Source organism: Furipterus horrens, unplaced genomic scaffold (genome assembly GCF_987537825.1).
Source record: "Furipterus horrens unplaced genomic scaffold, mFurHor1.1.pri manual_scaffold_1, whole genome shotgun sequence".
Classification (NCBI taxonomy): domain Eukaryota; kingdom Metazoa; phylum Chordata; class Mammalia; order Chiroptera; family Furipteridae; genus Furipterus; species Furipterus horrens.
Window position 1 is genome coordinate 172,802,728 of NW_028327171.1, and position 21,038 is coordinate 172,823,765.

The 21,038-nt window shown below is 37.2% G+C and overlaps 1 protein-coding gene across 4 annotated transcripts in view; it reads right to left on the bottom strand.

Annotated features, from left to right (window-relative positions):
- The window catches only part of TTN (titin), a 269,733-nt gene that overhangs the window by 201,574 nt on the left and 47,121 nt on the right, over positions 1 to 21,038 (bottom strand). For 2 of the 4 annotated variants that reach the window (XM_090281173.1, XM_090281165.1), the window contains exons 43-44: positions 20,439 to 20,627; positions 15,056 to 15,112 (exon numbers count right to left, since the gene is read on the bottom strand). In XM_090281173.1, the coding sequence (XP_090137299.1) occupies positions 15,056 to 15,112; positions 20,439 to 20,627 (246 nt within the window). Of the gene's footprint in view, positions 1 to 486; positions 3,196 to 7,263; positions 13,970 to 15,055; positions 15,113 to 20,438; positions 20,628 to 21,038 lie in introns of those variants that run through there. The other 2 variants (XM_090281190.1, XM_090281181.1) reach the window with 2 other exon arrangements.

A 21,038-nucleotide genomic window follows, 5' to 3' on the forward strand; every position in this document is an offset into this window, starting at 1 on the left:
CGGACTGGCAACAGTGAGAATAATGTGAACAAACAAGATCTACTGTATAAAGTGACATGTGATACAACAGCAAAAGAGAAATAGAAACAAGAAACATAAATGGACAATTAATCATGGTTACTTTGAATTTAGGGATGAACTGGCAATTTCAGAGTGACTTGGTGTTCACTGACAGCTTTGTATTACATATTATTAAAGTATTTTCATATAAAAATAAACCAAGAAGTCTATTATTGATATTATAAAACATATAAAAACATGTCTTATTTTAAAAATAAATATTGGCGTAGATAGATATAACATATTACCCAAGGAGGCAGGAAGGGAAAAGGAGAAGCATTAATAACCATGATTATGTCCATGACTTCATTCTTACACTCAACTACATACGGCAGAGGCAGATAAGTGAAAACCCTGTGATGAAACCTAACTCATTACAATGCAGTGAATGTTAGAGTTTGATCTACTTAATCCTTAAACTCCAACCTCTTTTGACTACAGTGAGGTTTGCCGAAGTTGCTGTTTTTCCGTGGTCATTCAAGGCCTCACAGGTATACTCTCCTTGATGTTCTTCTGCATTTACTTTGTTGATTACTAGCGTGTATGTATTTGGATCTTGGAAACACTTGAACTTTTCATCTGAAGGCACCAGTTTACCCTCAAAATACCAATTTACCTCTTTGGCATTTGTAATGGATGATGTGAGGTTTACGATGTCACCTTCCTCAGCAACAGTGTCCACCAGGGGTGCGTGAATCACAGGAGTACCCGCTTTCCTTAAGCCACCCCCAGCTTCCTGTACCTCTGCTGGCTCAACCTTCTCTGAACCACTGTCAGAAGACCTGTCTTTTTCCTCAGATAGAGCAGCTGTAGCAACCCCATCAGTGAACGTTGTATCCACAACTTTGACCTGGCTTTCCACATTAACATAACTGACCTCTTCTGGTTCAGTGATTGCTTCAACCTTCTGTGAGTCCGAAAAAGAAGCCATTTCTTCCTGTAAGCCTGTATCGGCTCCTTTCTGAATTCTAGGATCCTCAGCTGTTAAGATGTTGATTTCCTCACATATAATAGAGCAAAAAGCATCCTTAAATTCAGTTTTCAAGTCAGCCATTTGAGGATCAATGCCTTCAATAGCGATGGTTAATTCTTCTGTTACAGACTCAACTGAGGTAATAAGGTAGGTGCATAAAATGCGTTTGGGCTCTTGGGTGAAGTTTATGGCCTTGACCTCCACCTTTTCAATGTTTCTTAACCACTCAGAGAAAAGACTCATTTGCTCGCAGGCCACTGCTGCTTGTAAAGCCCTGCGGATTTGAGTTTTCAGGTTTGATCTTTGCTCCTCTGGAATATCAGAAAGCAAATTTTCCTTAGAAAGAATGTCACATCCCTGAACTTCCTGCATGCCCTTTATTGCCACAGGCTCTTTCTTATACTCAACGGTTTGGTTAGGAGGCATTGCCAAGTTCTCCGAATGTGCTTCCTTGAGCAGTACCTGCTTTTCCTCACACGCTAGTGGAAAACTTAAGGACTTGCTCTCCTCAGTCCTGGCCACAAAATCTTGAGCTGTACTTTCCAGCTTATCTGCACTTTCCATCAAAATTCCACCCTCTTCTGTGCACATGTGTTCCAAAGGGAACTGGGGCTCACGGTTTACCTCAGAGACCACAACGTCAGGACCCTCGAAGCTTTCCACATGCCCCTCAGCAAAGCTCTGATTCAGGATGAGAGCACTTTGTGCTTCTTGCTTTTGAAGAGGGCCTATTTGCTCTTTGTCCACGGCAGATACTGTATTTTCTTTCGGTAAAACTACTTCCTCAGCCACAGAAGTTGGATATGAATGGGCTGGAGGTTCTTGTATTGAAGATTGTGGATAATTCCCTTCAGGTTCAGCTGATAAAGTTTTCAGAGGTTTGACTGTTAATGAACTAACAGCACTCGGGAAAATTTTTTCAGTATCTGATAGAACCGCTGATGACGTGGGCTCTTGAAACATTAGAGTATCTTCTCTGGGGAGGGTTTTCTGGGCCTGGAAAATCTGCAGTGGTGAACTGGGAGGTGGGTCCTTGGTAGGCTGAGCATGCAGAGTGCTGCTGATGAGAGGAAGTTCCCTGGTGCTTTCAGGAGGTGGCATATCCTGCTCTAACACGGCTGAGGATTGCAATTGCTCAGCTACTGAGGTAACTGGACTGCTCAGTTCGTTGATTTTAACGATAGGCTCAGTAGAAAGCAGCTGTTTTCCTTCTGCAATTAAAGCAGCTTTCGAAATGGTGTCCTTTATAAAAGCTGCGATTTCTGGCTCCGAGTCAAACGGCTCAGCTGCTGGGCCCTTTGACATCTGTGGAAAATCTTGAGGAGCCTCTGGGGTGGACTTTGCTTTGCAGGGTGCATCAGTCATGTCTGTGTCTTCCAGAAGCACAAGCAGCTCTGCAGCACAGGTGGACTCACCCCACACGTTCTCTGCTTTACAAACATATAGGCCACTGTCTTCGCTCCGAGGGTCATTGACAATGAATGTCCCAGAACCATCAGGATTATGAATGATAGTGTAATAAACATTGGTGCGAAGCTGCTTGTTTTCTTTGAACCACAAAACAGTGGGTGCAGGCTCTCCGAGCACCACATACTCGAAGACGGCAGGGAGCCCCTGAGCACAGTGAATTGGTTTTAACTCCTTAAGGAAGTAAGGAGGACAAGGACCTTCAAGCTTTTCCAGAGGCTTCTCCACTGCTGATCCTCGGTCAGTCTCATTGTGCCCCTCTCCTTTGGAATTTATTTTTAAATAGGCACTACATCTTGTCTGTCCATATTCATTACTGGCAACACATGTATACTCTCCCTCATTTTCAAATTTTGTGAACAGAATGATCAAGCTATGCTCATTACCGTCAAAAACAAATTTGTAGTCAGCAGAAGGCTTTAACATTACTCCATTAAAGAACCACTGAATTTTAGGTTTGGGGATGCCAGCGACAGTAACAGACAGTTTAGCCACATCCCCTATGCTTATTTCAGCATTTGACACTTCTTTGGTAAAAACTGGGACTCTGCCTTCCTTTTGGGAATCAAATTTAGTTGAATGAACTGGAGGTTCAGACGAAAGTTCAAGTGTTTCACTTCTTTTAGATAACTGAAGGTCAGTGCTATAGGTTTGGAGTCCTTCTTCGTCAGCAGACAGAAGGTAACTAGAAAACTCTGTATGGGGAAAAATGATTAGTTCTTTTTACCATCAAATTTATTTAACAAAAAAATAAAAGTCAAAGAATTATGTACCAAGTGATGGATTTCTCCTGCTTCATTCCTGGAATCATTAGGTTTTCCTGAGATTAATTTATCAAGAAGCACATTTCTAAGTGTTTAACCTTAGTTTATTATATCACACTGTACAATTATAAATAGTATACTAATGCAACTTTTGATCCACTCCATTTGTTACAGTTTATAAATTTAGATGTTTTTACGAACTTTTTTGTGATATAATCCCAATTCTAAAGATTGAAAAACTGCTAGCTAAATATTTGTAATAAAAAATGCAGGGTTATCTAAATCAATTTCTTAAAAGATCCAGAATTGTTATTTACATATAAATTTTTTTGAGTTTAAAAATATCCTTATTTACAAATTCAAGACTGATTATTTCCAAAATAAATGATCTACTTTTTAGGTATTAGTTATAAACTGAAGCCATTAGTGAAAACAAGGGCCTGCAGGGAGAATTTAATCTGAATTTGTAAGAGAACTGCTGTTCACAGTTACTAGAAATGTAAACCCTTTTTTTTTCCCCTGTGTAAACTGTCACAGTACTCCAGCAAAACGTTGGTAATAAGATGTACATTAACTCAAGAGAGTCAAGAAAATGCGAGAATCAGAAATGAGAGAAAACTCCAACATTAGAAAATTGGTTGTGGCTCCTGACTCCCTGCATGATCCTGAAGCCTGCAGGCCTCCTTAGTCCTGTCTTTGGTGCACGGTCCTGCCTCTCACTCCAGTGGCCCTTTGGGGAGGTGAGAACAGTTGTGGGGACTGTGGGAGGACTGCATAGCTTGTATAAGAGGGGCAGTACGGTGCTAGAAGCTTCCACTGCTGCTGCTTTCTGTGCATGGTTTGCATAAAATCTTTAGCACAACAGTGACAAGTTACGATGAAGAAGTCTATAGCAAATCTTGCTATGGAAAGAAGTGTGTGTTGTTATAAGCAGAGAGAGAAATTAGAGCTCTCTCTCCGTCATGTAAGGACACAGTAAGAAGACAACTATCTACAAGCCAGAACCTGATCATGCTGCATGCTGGTACCCTGCAAAGAACTTTGGGCCCAATGGATTGGCTATGGTCAAGGAGCAGGAGCCCTAGAATCAAGATCACACACTGAGAGTCTCTACATAGTCTAGACCCAGGCAATATAACAATAAACTGCTGTGAAACTCAATAAGCACTTCAGTACTGTGTATTACCCTATCCTTGGATAGGCTGGCTCACTTCTAGGTAGAGAGCACTGTATTCTTTTGCTTTATTCATGAGTATTTTCATGGACCGTTTCATTTACATTTTAAATAAAACTTCAATTTGAAAAAAAAAAACTTTGATCATATCTTATTGTGTAAGAACACCTATACAACATTATTGAAGAGAAAAACAAAGCAGTCAATAACAGATACTCTTTAAACAGTATCACGCATGACAGAATAAAAGACATGTAATTTGACATCAGGAATTAGGTTTTTCATTAAATCTGTGATGTGTGTAGAACAGCCCCATAAATAGTAGTTTTATTGCCTTCTCAAAAGCAGTGTTATTATTTTATTAGTTCATTCCACTTATATCACATGGAATAGTCATAACGTAATTCCTTTGGGTTCTAGTGTATAAACATTTATAAGGCAGGACTCCAGTGTCTGCTACCTATGTATGTACTGGTAAAACTTATCTATAGCATGTAGAATACATACTCAGTTATTTATTATTTGAATTAGTAGCCATAAAATCATTGATTAATTTCACATACCAATGGCTACTGCTTAAGTTTACATTTACTCTATAATGTATTACTTATGTCAGCTTTGCCTTCACTTGAACTGTCAAAATATCTGTAAAGGGAATGAACGTGAATATAGTTTATATTGAAATATTCTCCTTTACTTCTAAATATCACATATCCATAGAAAAGAGGTTAAATAGAATTCAAATGTGCTGAAACATGAAAGATGTGGTTAAAAATACATGCAGTAGTAGCAGCTAATATTTATGTCTGTTCAACTAAGTAATAAATGAATTCTTTATCCAGCATCAGAGAAATTAATATTTCAGGCTTTTAAGTTATATGCCATTGAGTCAGAACATTTAAAAATTTCAACAATTAATAAATAAGCCAAGTGTGGGCAAAGCTTAATTTTCTTTATTCAGTCATTGTTATTCTGCATATCCTCAAGTTTAATGCATTTGAGACTAACAGAATTCTAATAAGCAAAATCACATAAAGCCCTACTTATGTGACTTAAAGTATATTTTTCAGCACTTCCTGCAAATCCAAGGAGGAATTAAAACCATTTTTTTCTTTTTATTTCTTCCTGTTTTAAAAGAATTTTTGAACTGTTGCTACCTATGCTCTGTAATATTTGGGTAAAATGTGCCTGTCATGTCTGTCATGACTTGAATTTCTAATTTATTTAAACCTCCATTATGTGACTAAAAGTAGAATAAATAATTTTTCACTGTTACTTAATGGCTATGTATAGGCTGAGTTTTAGTTCAAGGATTTAGGATGTGATATGTTTCATTATATTTTATTATTACCACAGATATTGTGTACTCATTGGTTGAAATGGAATCAATTGCTCCACAAGAGTGTATCTATCTTGATAAGTTAGGGTGACTCAAAACAAGTAAAATGAATGTTTTGGGGGTTGTGGAGTTAAGGGTATAAGCTTGACTGGTCTGTCTACACTCTGCACATATTCCTAACTGCTTATTTAATTTGGAAAGCTTTTAGGAAATTCCCATCATGGGAATAATATAATACAATGAAAGAAACATAAGTAAACATACTTGGTTATATAAATTTTTCTGAAAATTAGATTTAAATTAAATGTTTGATTTTTTAGAGTTAAAATTAATATGTTTAACATAATCATGGTACTTAAAATTGCTCAATGTAGGGGACGAATATAGCCATCAGGCAACAGTGAGTAATCTGAGTTGAGGGGAAGAAAGATTTATAATTTCATTACTATATTTTATCATTTCTCTCATCATCTGATGCACAACTAAAATTTATATTAAATCATGTTAAGAAAAGTTACCACTGGGATGACACATAGCATAGAATGATCACCTCTTAGGACTTCTGGTCCAATCCCTCATTTTCAGTTAAAAATATGAAATTTATCTATATTTATTACAAATTATATGAGAAGATTTAGGTTTACATTAGTATATAGGTATAATGCTAAGGATTTTGAGAATTTATTATAATTTTAATTTTGAACAAGAATGTCACTTTAGTAACATAAGTTTTGAATTTGAATACCTATTAATTTTTAGTTTTAAAAATGAAATTCGGTGAAAATGACAGGAAATATTATTATGTTGTCATATAAAAATACAAGTTACCATATTGTCTCAATTCTAAAAATGTTCTGCCTTCTTTTTCCTAATTTTAAAGATTCTAACATTTGACTAGAGTTTAAAATTTATATATAAATGTAATGTGGTAGTTTCTTTTTTCCCCAGGCAAATATTAAACTAACGCTGAATTTTACACTTGACGTCATCTTGAAAATTGAGAAAATGAGGTATTTCCAAAAGTGGGAAGATCTGTATTTGCACATGCTGCAAATGTCCAGATGAATTCTATCGAGACAGAGAGCACCATTGGTCCCTTCAAAACCAGCAAGAGGTGAAACATTTAAGAAGGGGGATATTAATAATTAAAATATTTTTTAAAAGCCACAAATATACTAAGAATGCAATGTCAAATAGGTAATATACTTAGTCACCAAATGGGCAATTCTGATCCTTTTTTTTTTTTTGTCCTAAGTCTTAGTAAATAAATAAGCATGAATTTAGCTGCAAAGAGTTACAATTTCAAAAACTACTTATACTCAGAGGAGGGACATTTTCCCTTACCAACTCATCTCTGTGTGGTCATCTGACACGGTCTTCTGTCTTCCATTTTACTTTACCTATATAGTTAATCTGCTAAAAGAGGATACATCCTGCTAAAATACTTTGAGGAGAAGAAATGAAGATAAAGTAGAAACACAAACAATTAGGTAGCCAAGGAAATATTTAATTGTGCTTGGTTTTTCACAGCATAATTGACACAGTGATGATTCCACAGTTTTGATAACAGAATATTTACATGTATTATGAATATGAGATGTCCACATGGAGAAACTGTTTTCCCAGGACTCTTCAATGTAATGCATTTAAATAGAGTTGACGTATTTGGAAATTTATTAGATCTATATAATTTGGGAAATATAAAAGCACTCAAATCAATTGTAACAATTACTGAGGCATTAAAGCATTGTACAAGAGACTTTACATTAGGGTGAGTGCTGCACAGGACTCGGCCATTCCTGTATGGTTGGTAGCTACACACCTGTACTCACCTTCATCACCTTTCACTAAGCTTGTTATGAATAAGTTGTGGAACCCTATGCCACTTTCCTCAGCACTGAACCTTACTCCCTGCAGCAATTTCCCATCTTTGTACCAGTGAACTGTGGGTCTTGGAGAACCACGAACTAAACACTGGAAATAAGCTGCTGTGCCTAAAAGGGCGTAACAGTCAGAAATACCTTTGATAAACCTGGGCGGCCCTTCCACCACCTGAAATTCGAAAAAGCTGTCTGAATATTTGCTCTTTAAGACTAACTCTTCTTTCAAGCTGCTCAAAGTCACTTTACTTTTCTTCATTATCATGGCAAATACTTCGGAATCTCCCATGGTGAGAAATCCCCGACAGATGGCCTCCCCCACACAGTTCACAGCTCTGCACCTGTATGTTGCGCTATCAGAAAGACAGACATTTCGAATTCTAAGGGTGTGACTTCCATTCTCCTCACTAATCACATATTTAAGATTATCTGGCTCAATACACATATATTCTTTATACCATTTAACTTCAGGACTAGGAATGCCTATGACTGAACATTTGAATACAGCGTCCGAACCTTCTCGAACTTTAAAATCACAAATAGGCATTATAAAGCGAGGAGGCATCTCAAATACTTCCAAGTCAATCTTTAAGTCTTTGTCTTCTTCTCCTCTTGAAGCCATATTTGGATCTGCTAAATTCAATGGAAGAACATCTAGATTCACAATCATACTTTTATGATCAGGAGTAAATTCAGGAACTGTGACTATTTTCACTTGCTTCTCAAATTCCTTAACATCTCTGTCACTTAATTCAACTTCCAAGACAATTTCTTGAGGAGAAGGTGTTCTTGATGATGAACTGTTTTCCAAATCAAACTCCATGACGTGCTGATGTGTTACTGGAGGTGGGAGTGCCACCGCTCTTTCTTTTGGGGGAACTATGTCTACAGTTGCAAAACTCTTGGCTTCCCCAATGATGTTTACAGCATGGCACATGTACTCTCCCCCGTCACCTTTCTTAATGTTAGAAATTTGCAAAGAACACACATTACCCACCCTTTCTATCTTGATCCTTTCATTTGGTTCTAGCAAAGATTTGTTTCTATACCATTTCACACCAGGAACTGGAATGCCCTCAACTTCAACAATGAAGCCTAATGTTGTATTTTCATATATCTTCCTTTTGGTCAGAGGTTCAATAAAAGATGGAGGCATTTCATTGTCCTTTGGTTCAATGGCTTCATTGGGCGTGCCAAATGAATCAGAACGCCATATTTCATAAGCTGAACTTCTCTCTCCTGTAGGTGTGTGGAAGTGCTCACTTGGTGTACTGTCCTCCCTTTCTATTTTTGATGGGTACCTTTTAAGATTTCCGGTGGGGTTTGGTCCTCCAATAGGAATATAATATCTTTCAATGGTTTCTCCTCCTAAAGGTGTAGAATATCTCTCTAGAGTCTCCCCTGGAGGTGTAGAATATCTCTCTAGAGACTCCCCTGGGGGTGTGGAATATCTCTCTAGAGACTCCCCTGGGGGTGTGGAATATCTCTCTAGAGATTCCCCTGAGGGTGTGGAAAATCTCTCCAGAGACTCCCCTGGAGGTGTGGAAAATCTCTCCAGAGACTCCCCTGGGGGTGTGGAATATCTCTCCAGAGACTCCCCGGAGGGCGTGGAATATCTTTCTGTTGTCTCACCTTCTAAAGGCGTGAAGTGCCTTTTGGCAACTTCCTCTAAAGATGTTCTTTGCACAGTCTCATCTCCTGAACGTGTTGAAGGTTGTTTAGTTGTATCTAATGGAGTAAAATATAAATCAGGAGACTTTGGAGTTTCAAAATGTTCAACAGAGGATGGTGGGGTATAAAACTGATCTAACTCAGAGATTTCTTCACTGCTTATACTTCCCACATCAATGGAAATATCAGATTCAGGAGAAAATGGGCGACCTGGTGATTCCTGTTGTTGGTTGTAATATTCGTACACAGTGTTGAAAGTTACTTCTTCAACCTCCAGAGATGTGATTGACTCACTCTGGACAAGTTTTGCCTTGTCTTTGGTGTCTTTAGTTTCGGGAACTTCATGTTTTCCAGCAGCAAGTAAATATTGCGTTAGGGAGAACTCCGAGTCCCCTACTTCCGTTGTATGTGCCTCATCCAATTTAGAAAGATTTTCAGAAGAACAAGTTTCTATCTTTTCTTCTTCAGTAGCGAAGAAAGAAGTTTCGTTTTGAATTTGAACTTCTTTGTAAAATGTTTCTTCTTCAGAGGTGTCATTTGGATCCCGTGGTTCCTCAGTTGTCAAGAATGGAAAGCACTGGCTCAGGGAGAGCTTTCTGTGGGGCGTGCCTGTTTCCTGAACCTCACCTTTGTGGTCTCCCCAAATTCCACTGGCATATTCCTGTGTCCCTCCATCCTGCTTTTGAAATGATGCCAACTCAGATGTCAAAGTGTGTTCTTCCTTCGTTTCACAAACTTCTGAAAGCTTTTCCTCACTTGCTGCTTTTTTCAAAAGTGAAATAAAACTTTGATCTCCATTTTCAAAAGAATGTTTTTTCTCAGAAACATCAGTTTCTTCTACACGTGCAGATGAAGGCTGAAGTAGGGCCCTTGATTTACTGTGGATTTCTTCAGAAAAGAATTTAAGAGAGCTACCAGAGTTTAAAATGTCTAAATTTTGTTCCTGTATCTGTTGGACTTCTTTTTCCACATAGAAGTTCTTCTCATCAATACAGCTTTTCTCCATCCATTCCTGACTAGCAAATATGTTATTCTGCACCTTTTTAGATGTATTCTCTATATCAAATTGTACTATTTCAGGGCTAGGAATTTCTTCTTTATGAGGTGTTTCCCACTGCTGCCTAGTTTCTTGGAACTCCTTAGCTGGATGTCCTATATGAGAATACATTTGTTTTAGATCAAATACCATGCTCTCAGTATCAGTTGTTTCAGAAGCAGGATGTTGGATTTTAAAATAAGTTTCTTCTGATTGACTACTATCCAATCCTTGGGATTTTAAATCTGGATTTTCTATTTGAGAGTGAAGCTGCTTTAGGCCCAATGTAATAGGTGTTTCATGTTCATCCCTTTCAGAAATTGCAGACTGCTCTAGAAGACCTATTTCTTTCTGTTGTTCCTCCTCTTGTGCTTCAAATTCCTCTCGAGTTTGAGAAGAAAGCAGCTTTAAATTCATTATGACATTAGGTGAATCTGGTTCAGTGTTTGGAGACATTTTCTCTGCCTGATGCATATTTGCCTTTAGGTCACTTGATTTTGTTTCTCTTTCATTTAATGGAAAGTCGATGTCATCAGGCTTCTTTGGAGGAGGATTAATAAATGATTTCCTGGTAGGTCTTTTCTCTGGAATGCCTTTTTCCACATGTTGTAACTTTTCAAATGCAATGATTCTATGCTTCACCTTTTTTCTTGGGTACCATCTCTCTTCACCAATGGGTTCTTCATATACAATGGCAGATGAGCCCTTTGTATCATAACTATCAGAAATTTTCTCAGAGTGGATATTTGAGAAATTGTCACTTTGGGCATATTCTTGCACATGTATTCTTTCTGGTTCACCAAGTTTTCCAAAACCATTTCTTATCTCTCTCCTAATTTTGACTTCACTGAAATCATCAACAAATGGATAAACAGTACACTCTGCTTGGTACAGCTCTGACTTTTTATTTGCACGTCCCTCTTTCCATTCATCCTGATATTGTATGAGTTCAGCCCTGATAGGCCTGTTGGTTTTTATGGATCTTGAAGCAACATGCATAAATCTAGGTAGTTTTTCTCTAGAAGATGTGCAATGAACATGACCTTTCTGGTCTATCTCCTTAGTTGTCTCAAAGTTTTGAAAATACTCCCTTACAGAATATTCTTTTACATAAGGTTGGGAAGTAAAAGGACCAGCTGGATAATCATACAAATGTGCCCTTACGGGTCCTCCCTGAATTTGTTGATCTTTGGAATATATTTCATAAATTCCACCAATATTTTCCAATTGACTATATTCCCTGTGAGTGACAGGTTCCACTGTTAGATCTGAAACACTCGCAACGGTTCCTGAATTGTTTTCAGCAACACATTTATATTTTCCAGAATCTTCAACATCAACATCATTAATATATAATCTGTGGCTACAATTCACCTCTTCAAACCGAAACTTTTGGTTCTGCTTTAATGGGACTCCATTTAGAAACCATGTTACCACTGGCTTAGGCTCACCTGAGAGTAAGCATTCAAGTACTATGAAATCCCCCTCTCTACACCTGGCATGCCTTGGCATTTCTTGTAATACTTTGGGCGGCTCATCACTAATATCAGATGAAAATATAAATTTGTGTTTGGGTGACCAAGTAGCCTCATCTCCAGGTGTTGCTTTAGGTTCCCACTCTTCAAATGGGAACAATTCTCCTGACTCTTTATCCTGTTCTGGGGTAGGAGTTGCTGCTGTTATCTGGATTTCTACAGGAAAGGAAAACAATTCTGTGTCTTCAGAAGGAGAACCTGGTATGTGAGTTTGTAACATACAGAGATTTGTTTGGCCCTCTTGTCTCAAAGGTGGATGCATGTCTTCTGCTTGTTCGAACACCAATGCCAGCTCTTTCTTCTCATCAGTGTAGTCGTGCAACACTGGGACTTTCTGAGCTTTGACACCATGCCTTTGCTTTGCCTTCACTTTCAGTATACCAGTTGTCTTTGCTGTTCCATATTGGTTAAATAGCACACAAGTAATAGAACCTTCATTTTGAGGATGAACAGAAGAAAAAGTTAATGTTGAATAGTTTTCCAAGGTATGAATGACAAAGCCTTGATTTCGGGGGATTGGTGTATCATTGTTATACCACATCACTATAGGTTGAGGGTATCCTTGAAAATGACACACAAATTTACAACTGTCACCTTCATAAACCTCTTGAGATTCAATTTCTTGAAGAAATGAAGGTGTGCAACGTTGCTGATGTTTTTGAAAAGAATTTTCAAAAAATCTTGTGGTTCTTTCTTTCTGTTCAGTTTTGAATTCATCAACTCTTGTGGAAGTAGAGTGTTGTAATTCTCTCAAGTCATCTTTTCTAATTCTTTCAGTATCTAGTTCTTCATTTTCTTTAATATTTGCAGTTGTACCAAAAGATTCACTGGCATATAGTTCCTTGTTCCTACATACCTCAGTGATAGATTTAGATGACTCTCTAATTCCAGTTTTGGTTGTAATTTCTTTAACTTGCTTTTTCGTTTGGGTAGCCTCATTTACTAGAATTCTATCATATAAATGGTCTTTTGGTAGACTTTCTCTTAGAAATGCCTCTTGACTCATTCTTATTTCAGTCTGGAGAATTTCTTCATTGACAGTAGTTGGAAAACTTATAGGAGATTCTCCAGATTCTATATTTTGATCCATTTGATTAGGAAGGGCATGTGGATTTTGGACAATACCCTCAGTTGAGTATTCTACGTTATCTCTATTTTCAGCTAGATTAGATACAGACCTGCTTTTTATTTCCTCTCTAGAGAACAGAATGTCTTTATTACTGGCTTTACTTCTCAAAGTTCTTGAGCTTAGTTCAGAGGATATATTTAAAAGAGATAATTTCTTTTTCTCCAGTAACATTTTTCTAGCCTCTCGTAAACGTTGCAACTTCATTTTGGTCTCCTCATCCAGGAAATTTTCACCCACATTAAGCCATCCTCTTATGTCAGATTTACTTTCTAAATATTCTTCATCATACATAAAATCTGTTTTCTTGCCAGGGCTTACTGTCTTAAAGTGAATAGTTCGCATCATTCCCCTTTGTTCCACATCTTGTTTTTTGTTAAAGGGAGAGCCAGTAAACCTCAGGTCAACCTTCATCCTCTCCTCTCTCCTTTCAGCTACAGTCTCCATATCTTCTTGTGTCTGTTCTGCCCTTTTCAGAAATTCTAAATATTTCTCATCTTGCCCTTTTTGGATAACAAGCAGTGATGCAGTTGATTCAGCATACCCTTCACTATTAATTGCTAACAATCTATAACTTCCAGAATCTCTTTCTTGGACCCTTTTGATCTCTAAGCTGGAAGAGTGATCATGTAAATCACTCTCAGTTTTTATAACCCGTCGGAGACCTGTTGGGATAGGCCGATTGTTATGAAACCAAGTGATTTCTGGAGTTGGACAGGCAATTAATCTACATGTAAATACAGCTGGTTCACCCTCAAAAACATATTGAAACATAGGCTTTTGGGTAAAAGAAGGCTTGAAATATTCAGGCCAGGAGCTTGTAGATAATATTCTACTTGCATATCTTTTCGCAGCCATGGAGCTGAGATCTATGTCTTCAGAATCTGAAAAGGCATCACGTGTATCTCTTTCAGAATGTTCAGATTCCTCCTCAGAGAATAATTCTGAAAAAAATTAAATTATAAAGCATTTTACTATTTTCCATAGTATTTGAAAAAGTTGAAAATAAATGTAATTGCAAAATAGGAAATGAAATGAAATGCATGCTACAGATTCTCACAAATCCATAAAAAAATTCACTCACCATATTTGTTCGAATAAACGCAACACCATGCTCTGTTTAAAAGATTCTGACACGAAAATCGTTCGTTGTCTGGTCTTTTCTTCAAACTGTTGAAATTTCTTCTTGAACAAGCAAAAATGCATTTCAAAATAACATGTGCATATTTGTTTTGAGAGCAGGAAAACTTTGTTCCTTTGATGGCTAAGAGGGAAATCTTACCTGACTTGCAGAGAGTGGAATAAACGCCCTTTCTGATCCTTTTGATTGTAGATTAAATTATTTTATTTTTGAGAATCAACTATTTTAAAAATATATACAAGGACTATAACCATAAATAGCTAAAATAAAATGAGAAGGCGTTTATTCGAACTAATACAGCCATAGAGTCAAAATGTTATACAAAGAAAAGCAGGCAATAAGGATCACGGAAGGCAGCTATCTGCAAGCCAGTGTAAGAGACATATCAATGTTAAAATGATATATGTGCATGAAGAGTAAACCAGAATGGGAATGTAACATTTCTCACACACCCTAAATAAAGTAGCATTTCAATCATAATTCATTCATGACATTGCATTCTGAGTATGGCAGCTAGGTTATGGTCTACTGTTTGATTTAATTCACTGTGATTTTGAAAACAAACTTCTATTTCATGATTTCATGCATTATGATTCCAACTTTTCCCAGTACACACTTTTGAAAATGGCTGCAAACATGAAATTGAATATGGCTGATAAACTTTAAATTCAAGATTTTAAATTACTATAAAACAAATTACTATGAAATGCATGTAACCATCAGCATACTAAACCAGGCATGCGACATAGTAATAATATATACTCTAAGAGATATATTTGTACATCTATGTCATTTTTTTCAATAGTACTAAAAAAGAAGGAAGGCAGCTCAAGGATTCTATTAATCCTTCAAAATTTCTACTTAAATCTCACATTCAATGTAGTAATACCTTTCATCTCCACCTCAATCTGCTGTTCCATCCTCTCATGTAAAATTGATTCATGGGCTAAAATGGAAAACAAATATAAAGAAATCTTAATGATTAATTCCATATACTTTCTTCCTCAACTTATGATTTATACAATTACAATTTTATCTTTATTATAACAGAAAACTACATCCCCCAAATGCATCAAAAAAATTCATGCCAAACAAATCAATGAGCTGATGAAGTACATAACAGAGTTGACAGAGAGATTTTAAAATATTCTTATTTTTATCTTCTCTATGAAATCTCCAATTTAGTTCTATAATTCTCCATGCCTTTACATGCATTCAGAAAAGCAATCCACAAATTAAAATCTTTTAAAAAAATATCTTATTGATTCAACACTTGCTAAGAGAGAGTCATATTTAGAAGGAGCATGCATTTTCTGACATGCCACCTTTGATTGATGGCTAGTCTCAGCTTTTTTTCTGCAGAATTAAGCATTTTCAGCTAGTAATACTCCTTTGATTTGAACCATATTTAAAGCATTAAACTATCCAAAATCCAATTACATATTAAGAAGCAAAACAGCCAGCCACTCAAAATTGCTTTTATTACATAAGGAAAAAGTACAGTCTTTAGACACAGTCATCTCTGAGGCAGCTTCTTCAGAAAGACTGGTGCCCCGGTGCCACTCTCAGCCCCCGATCTGTGTGGCATTGCTAATATGCTTGTCTCCCTGACTTCTCAGCTCCTTGTGGTCTCTGACATGAAGTTAATGACAAACTTGATGTTTTCTTTGATGATTCTCTCTTCACTTCATGGGTTGTTTTAATCTGTGACTCTTTGAGTGTTTTAATACATTAGTGTCTGAACCCAGGGTAATTTTTGTAACTGCTCTGGTTTGCGATTCTTTTGCTAGGTAAGAATACAGTTAAGAAAAGGAATAAATTAGCTGTATTTGTAAAAGTAAAACACATGCTGAATTTAGATAAGATGGAATGTCATTAGGATGAGAAGAAGAGCAGTTTGTTAGTTCCAAAACTAATAGATGAAATACCTATGCTTGCTATGCACGTAAGAACTCAACTTAAGCTGACTTATGGGCTTTACATTCTTACTTGATCTTCGTGGATAACTATGTAGCCTATGTAAAGTTAACAGGCCAAAATAAGAGAGGAACATATAAGAACTGGCCTTACGTTAGATAATTGGATAACTGTGCCTGATCCTTCACTCCTCAAACACTTAAAAGTGGCTTATGTTTTAACTTTCTTAAGTTCAAGTAAGGCAGTCTGCACTTTCCAAGAAAAAAACCGTTCATGCCCCAAGAACACTTTAATAATATTTCATTGGAACTAGAATTCCTAGGGCAAAAATGTCCAATCAAATCCCCTCTGGGAACTTGATTTTCAAGCACTGTACTATGGCACTAGGTTCTTTAGGAAATAAGTTTAAAGATCTACATTTCTCCCATCTCCACAGCAAAGCTAATTCCCGATCATATTGCTGCAGAAACTGTCACAGTTGTCACCTATAGGACTTGTAGATAACAACTCCAGATAAATAGTAACTCTGTGATTACTCTGCTAGCCAGCAGCTGAGGTCAGCTCTCTTGATGAGAGAATTTTCCATCTTATTTGCATAACTAGATCTCAGTTGTTGAGATATTCCTTCTGTAGGCTTTGGTAATATAACCAGAAAAAGCCATAGAACAAAATATCAGCTTAAGAAAGAAAAAAGCCTCCCTTTGGTGAATGAATATTGTAGATACATGAAGTGAATTAATGAGCCAATTTCAAAATGTGGAGTAGAGATGGCCGTGCACATAGCACTGTATTTATTGCCCCCTGCTCATGTCTAATGACTCAAAAATAGTATGGTCAGATCGAGGAAGAACCCGAGTTCCCAGCTCTCAATAGAACCCTAGAGGTGTCTGAACTTCTACCAGCTTCCTTCTGTGGGACTCAGTGAAGCTGCCTTGCCTGCAGATATAGAACATGGACTTTTAGCAAATAAAGAAAACTTCTCTTATTTCATTAGTATCTAAAAGAAAAATCCATGGATAAGAGGAAGAAGCTATCCTTTGCCCAGACAAATTCTCACACCTTCCTAGACACAGGGAAGGGTCAAACATGGTAACAACAAAAATAAATAATCTTGCCATGAGATAATTCTGCAGTTCCCAGAGGATCTGAGGCTGTAAAAGCAGCATGATTTACTGAGAAATATCTAGGGACTGCTAATTTTGGTCCAGACAAAGCTCTATTATTTTAAGTGCCCAATTTTTAATTTTCATGGCTTCCTTGTAAACAGCTAGAACCTTCAGATAAAAACAAAGGGCAAATGAGAATTAATCTCCTAATACTAAAACAATTAAATCTAAATTTAGCATCATGCCAGGCACAATAATAAATACTCAATATATACTTAAGCTATAACATCTTAACCTTCCTAAGTGGCACATTTGGTAAATATTAGAAAAGGCAGCACATATGAAATGAACATTAACTTCCTGAAACTGGATTTGCAAGTTATATATCCAAAATTTAAACTGGAAAGTTAAATGTTGTTAAAGAGTTTGACCAGTCACTTGGCAAACTTTCCTAAGCCATCTGAGAATAGATTGCTAATTTAGAGATACTCTAATTAATATATTCATTGATTCAATTTGCATGGCAGAAAAGCTGCAGAAAGCGATGAGGATGAAATGAAGTAAGTCATAGCTAAAAATCTAACAACCACCTTCGACGCTTAGAATTGCTGCTGTTGTCTTCTCTCTATACTCATTGTGTATAATGCAGCTGTACAATGATAAGAAACTAAGTATTTCCATTTTGTGACTGCTTCACTCTCTTAGAGTCCTCTATCTTGACACCTGCATGAGTCCAGGTTACGTCAACAGGAAGACTCATCTTCTAAAACACAGAGGAACTGAACAGTGTCGCTGCACTTGACAGAGAGGTCCCGAAGATGCAGAAGAATCTTTGGCCCTTATCCATCATCTCTTGAGCATATTTCTCAGATAATTCAGTGCTTTCTGCAAATTGTGAAAGGGATGCAGTATGGTGCAACCCTACATCTCCAATGAATGCAGCTGTGTGGGTGGAACTTTGAGATATACTTTCAAAAACCTGCACTTCACATTCATATGATGATCCTTGAAATGACTTAATTTCGTTTTGGGATATTTTGCTCTCCTGCTTTGTGAAAGAGCAATCTGCCACTGCCTGGGGCTTGGTGGATTCTTTTACATCTTTCCCAGAACTTTGCCTAGCTAGGGCTTGCACTGTATAATCAAGTGACAAGAAAAAATAAAAAAGAATATTAAGATCTAAGCTTTGTCACTTGGCTAGGTTAGTAACACAAGATGGCATGGAAGATGAAGATGAAAGACATCATTGTCACTTGGAAGCAGCATGCCAGATTCAGTATGCTCTAAGATGTCAGGAGCGCACAAAAGAAAGTTCATTCCCAGCGACCCAGTGATGAATGTGATGAATGGGTGATGAGGCTCATGCGGTTGCCATACAGTGTCTGGTTTCTTTCTTCTGTTGTCATTGTAGTTATATAGAGTCAGCCCACGCCCCCTCCCCTTGTAACATTTGTCCTCCTTCCACAATATATGTTGTAAAGAATATACAGCAAATAGATCATTAATGATGCATGAGATGTTTAGGGAAATAAAAATGTTAATTAGGGTTGATGTCTAACAAAATAATTACGAATTTAATGCACAGAACACATAGTGAGATTGAAAGTATATACATAAGTTACCCCTATGTATATACTGAGGCCTTGTGGGGGGCTTGTTGAGAGTTACTTTATTAGTATATTATCGACTGGCCACAATATGCAATGAGACAAACAGCTGAGACTCTCATTAGTAACAGTGGAAATAGGAGGTAGGGAGGCAGCAAATCAAAGTCTAAAGTGAGATGGGCTTTACCTTTCGGAGTCACTGTGAGTGTAGCTGCACAAGTGGCTTCCCCAGCACTATTGGCTGCTTTGCAAGAGTACTGCCCAGCATGCTCTGAGTAAGCATCAACTATAAGCATTAAAACCATGCCCGTGGACTCCTCAAAATGGAAAACTACATCTTTTGTTGGTAGAATTGGCTGCTGGTTATGAAACCACTGGATTTCTGGCTTGGGAATACCAGAAACCCTTGCATGAAATCTGACTGTCTCCCCGCTGTGCACCCTGAGGCTTGATAGAGGCTGGATGAAGATGGGCTTTTGGCCAAGGGACTCCTTCTTAAATGAAAATGATGAAGAGACATGCCATTGGAAGTTTGATGTAACTTCTTCAAGTTTGCTAAATCCTGAAAAGAAGCATGCCAACCTTTAATGTTGTACCCTGTACTAAAACCAGAATTCATTTGGTGTGAGATCTGTCTCAAATTTCAACAGTGGACTAGCATCCAGTCCAATCCTAATGCCTTGTCAATGTATGCCACTATTGATTCAAAGTCATACAAGTTCACTTCCATCTTCCAGACAGACAAAGGCTGAAACATCAATAGTCTAAGGAATTTCACTATATTTTTCATGAAGGCAGTAGTGGAGTATGCAATTCGGTATAGGCATTCTTGTTTTCTGTTTTTATTTTTCCCCCTCTGGTTATAAAACCAGCTTTTCTATTTTGAAAACCACTGTAACTTATTAAGAAAACATCTGGATTTATAACATGCTTACAATCGAAAGAAAATAAATCAAAAGTTGCCCTAATTTTTTTCTATTTATATATATGCAATACTATGTAGACAAAATTAGCTCAGGAAAAATACTCTGTAAAAAAATATTGTTATCTTGTTTCGAATCAAAGTGGCCCTTCCCCCCCTCTCCCCGCCCTGTCACTGAAGAAGTGCTTCTGATTGTAATTTAAGAGACCCAAGTAACAGAAATGTTGGACCATCTTGGGACTTGGCGCCCCAGCCTGCAGGCATTCTTTGAATGATGATGAGTAGAATTGGTTGGCATACAAACCTGAAATTGTCCACTGTTGCTTCTGTGAAATCAGAATTATGTCAACACAACAGGGGCATGCTAACACTCTTAGATTTTAAAAATTTAAAATTTATATCCTAACTGAGAGAACAAATATACCTGTTTACTTAAGTACATTTCCCCCCATTCTGATACATGCTGATCAGGAAGCAGGAAAGCTGGTGATGAGAGCAATGCATTAGAAAATGTTATGGAGACAAAGCCAGGCAAAATAAAAAATGATGGGATATGATTCATAATGAGAAGTGAGAACATCGCATATAACATGAAAATAATTAGTTGCATTAAAAGAGAATGATAGGATTAACCATGATTTACATGAAATCTTTAGTGATTGTTACTGACTGAGATTAGATCTATATTGAAATGTGGTTCTTAAAGTTGTTTTACTCTACCTTCCAGTCTCAAGTTCGCTGTGCTTGATACTTGACCTACGGCATTATTAGCAACAAAAGTATAAATTCCTTCATCTTCTGGATAAGCTTCAGCAATTTCCAGTTGGTAAGTGTCTTCAAACTGAGTCATTCTAAAGAACCGAGATGGCTTGATTTTCTTGTCCTTGCTGTACCAAGACACTTTTAGATCTGTAGCACAAAAGAAAAAAGATATTTAAATCACAGAAACAGGTGGCTATTTTAAATTTACCTGCAAACACAATATTGATTATACTGGTGACTACATTTCACATTTATCTTCATAACATTATATTTTTCTTTTAGGCATGCCACTTCTGCTCTTACATGACTTTTTTCAGCTTTAAGAAAGAAACATGACTCAAGAAAAATTCAGCTTATAGACTGGTTGTAATCTTTTTAAATTTACAATTTTAGTTATATTATTTGAATAACCATTTGCATGTCATATAGTGGAAGCAGGGAAAAGATGCTGACCCAGTCAGTGGCTTTGAGAACAAGGCAGTCCTGGCAGACAGTCTTCACGAAGAGTTTGAGCTGGGATTGTGTTTGCCTACTGCAACAGTAAGTGAAGATAGGCTG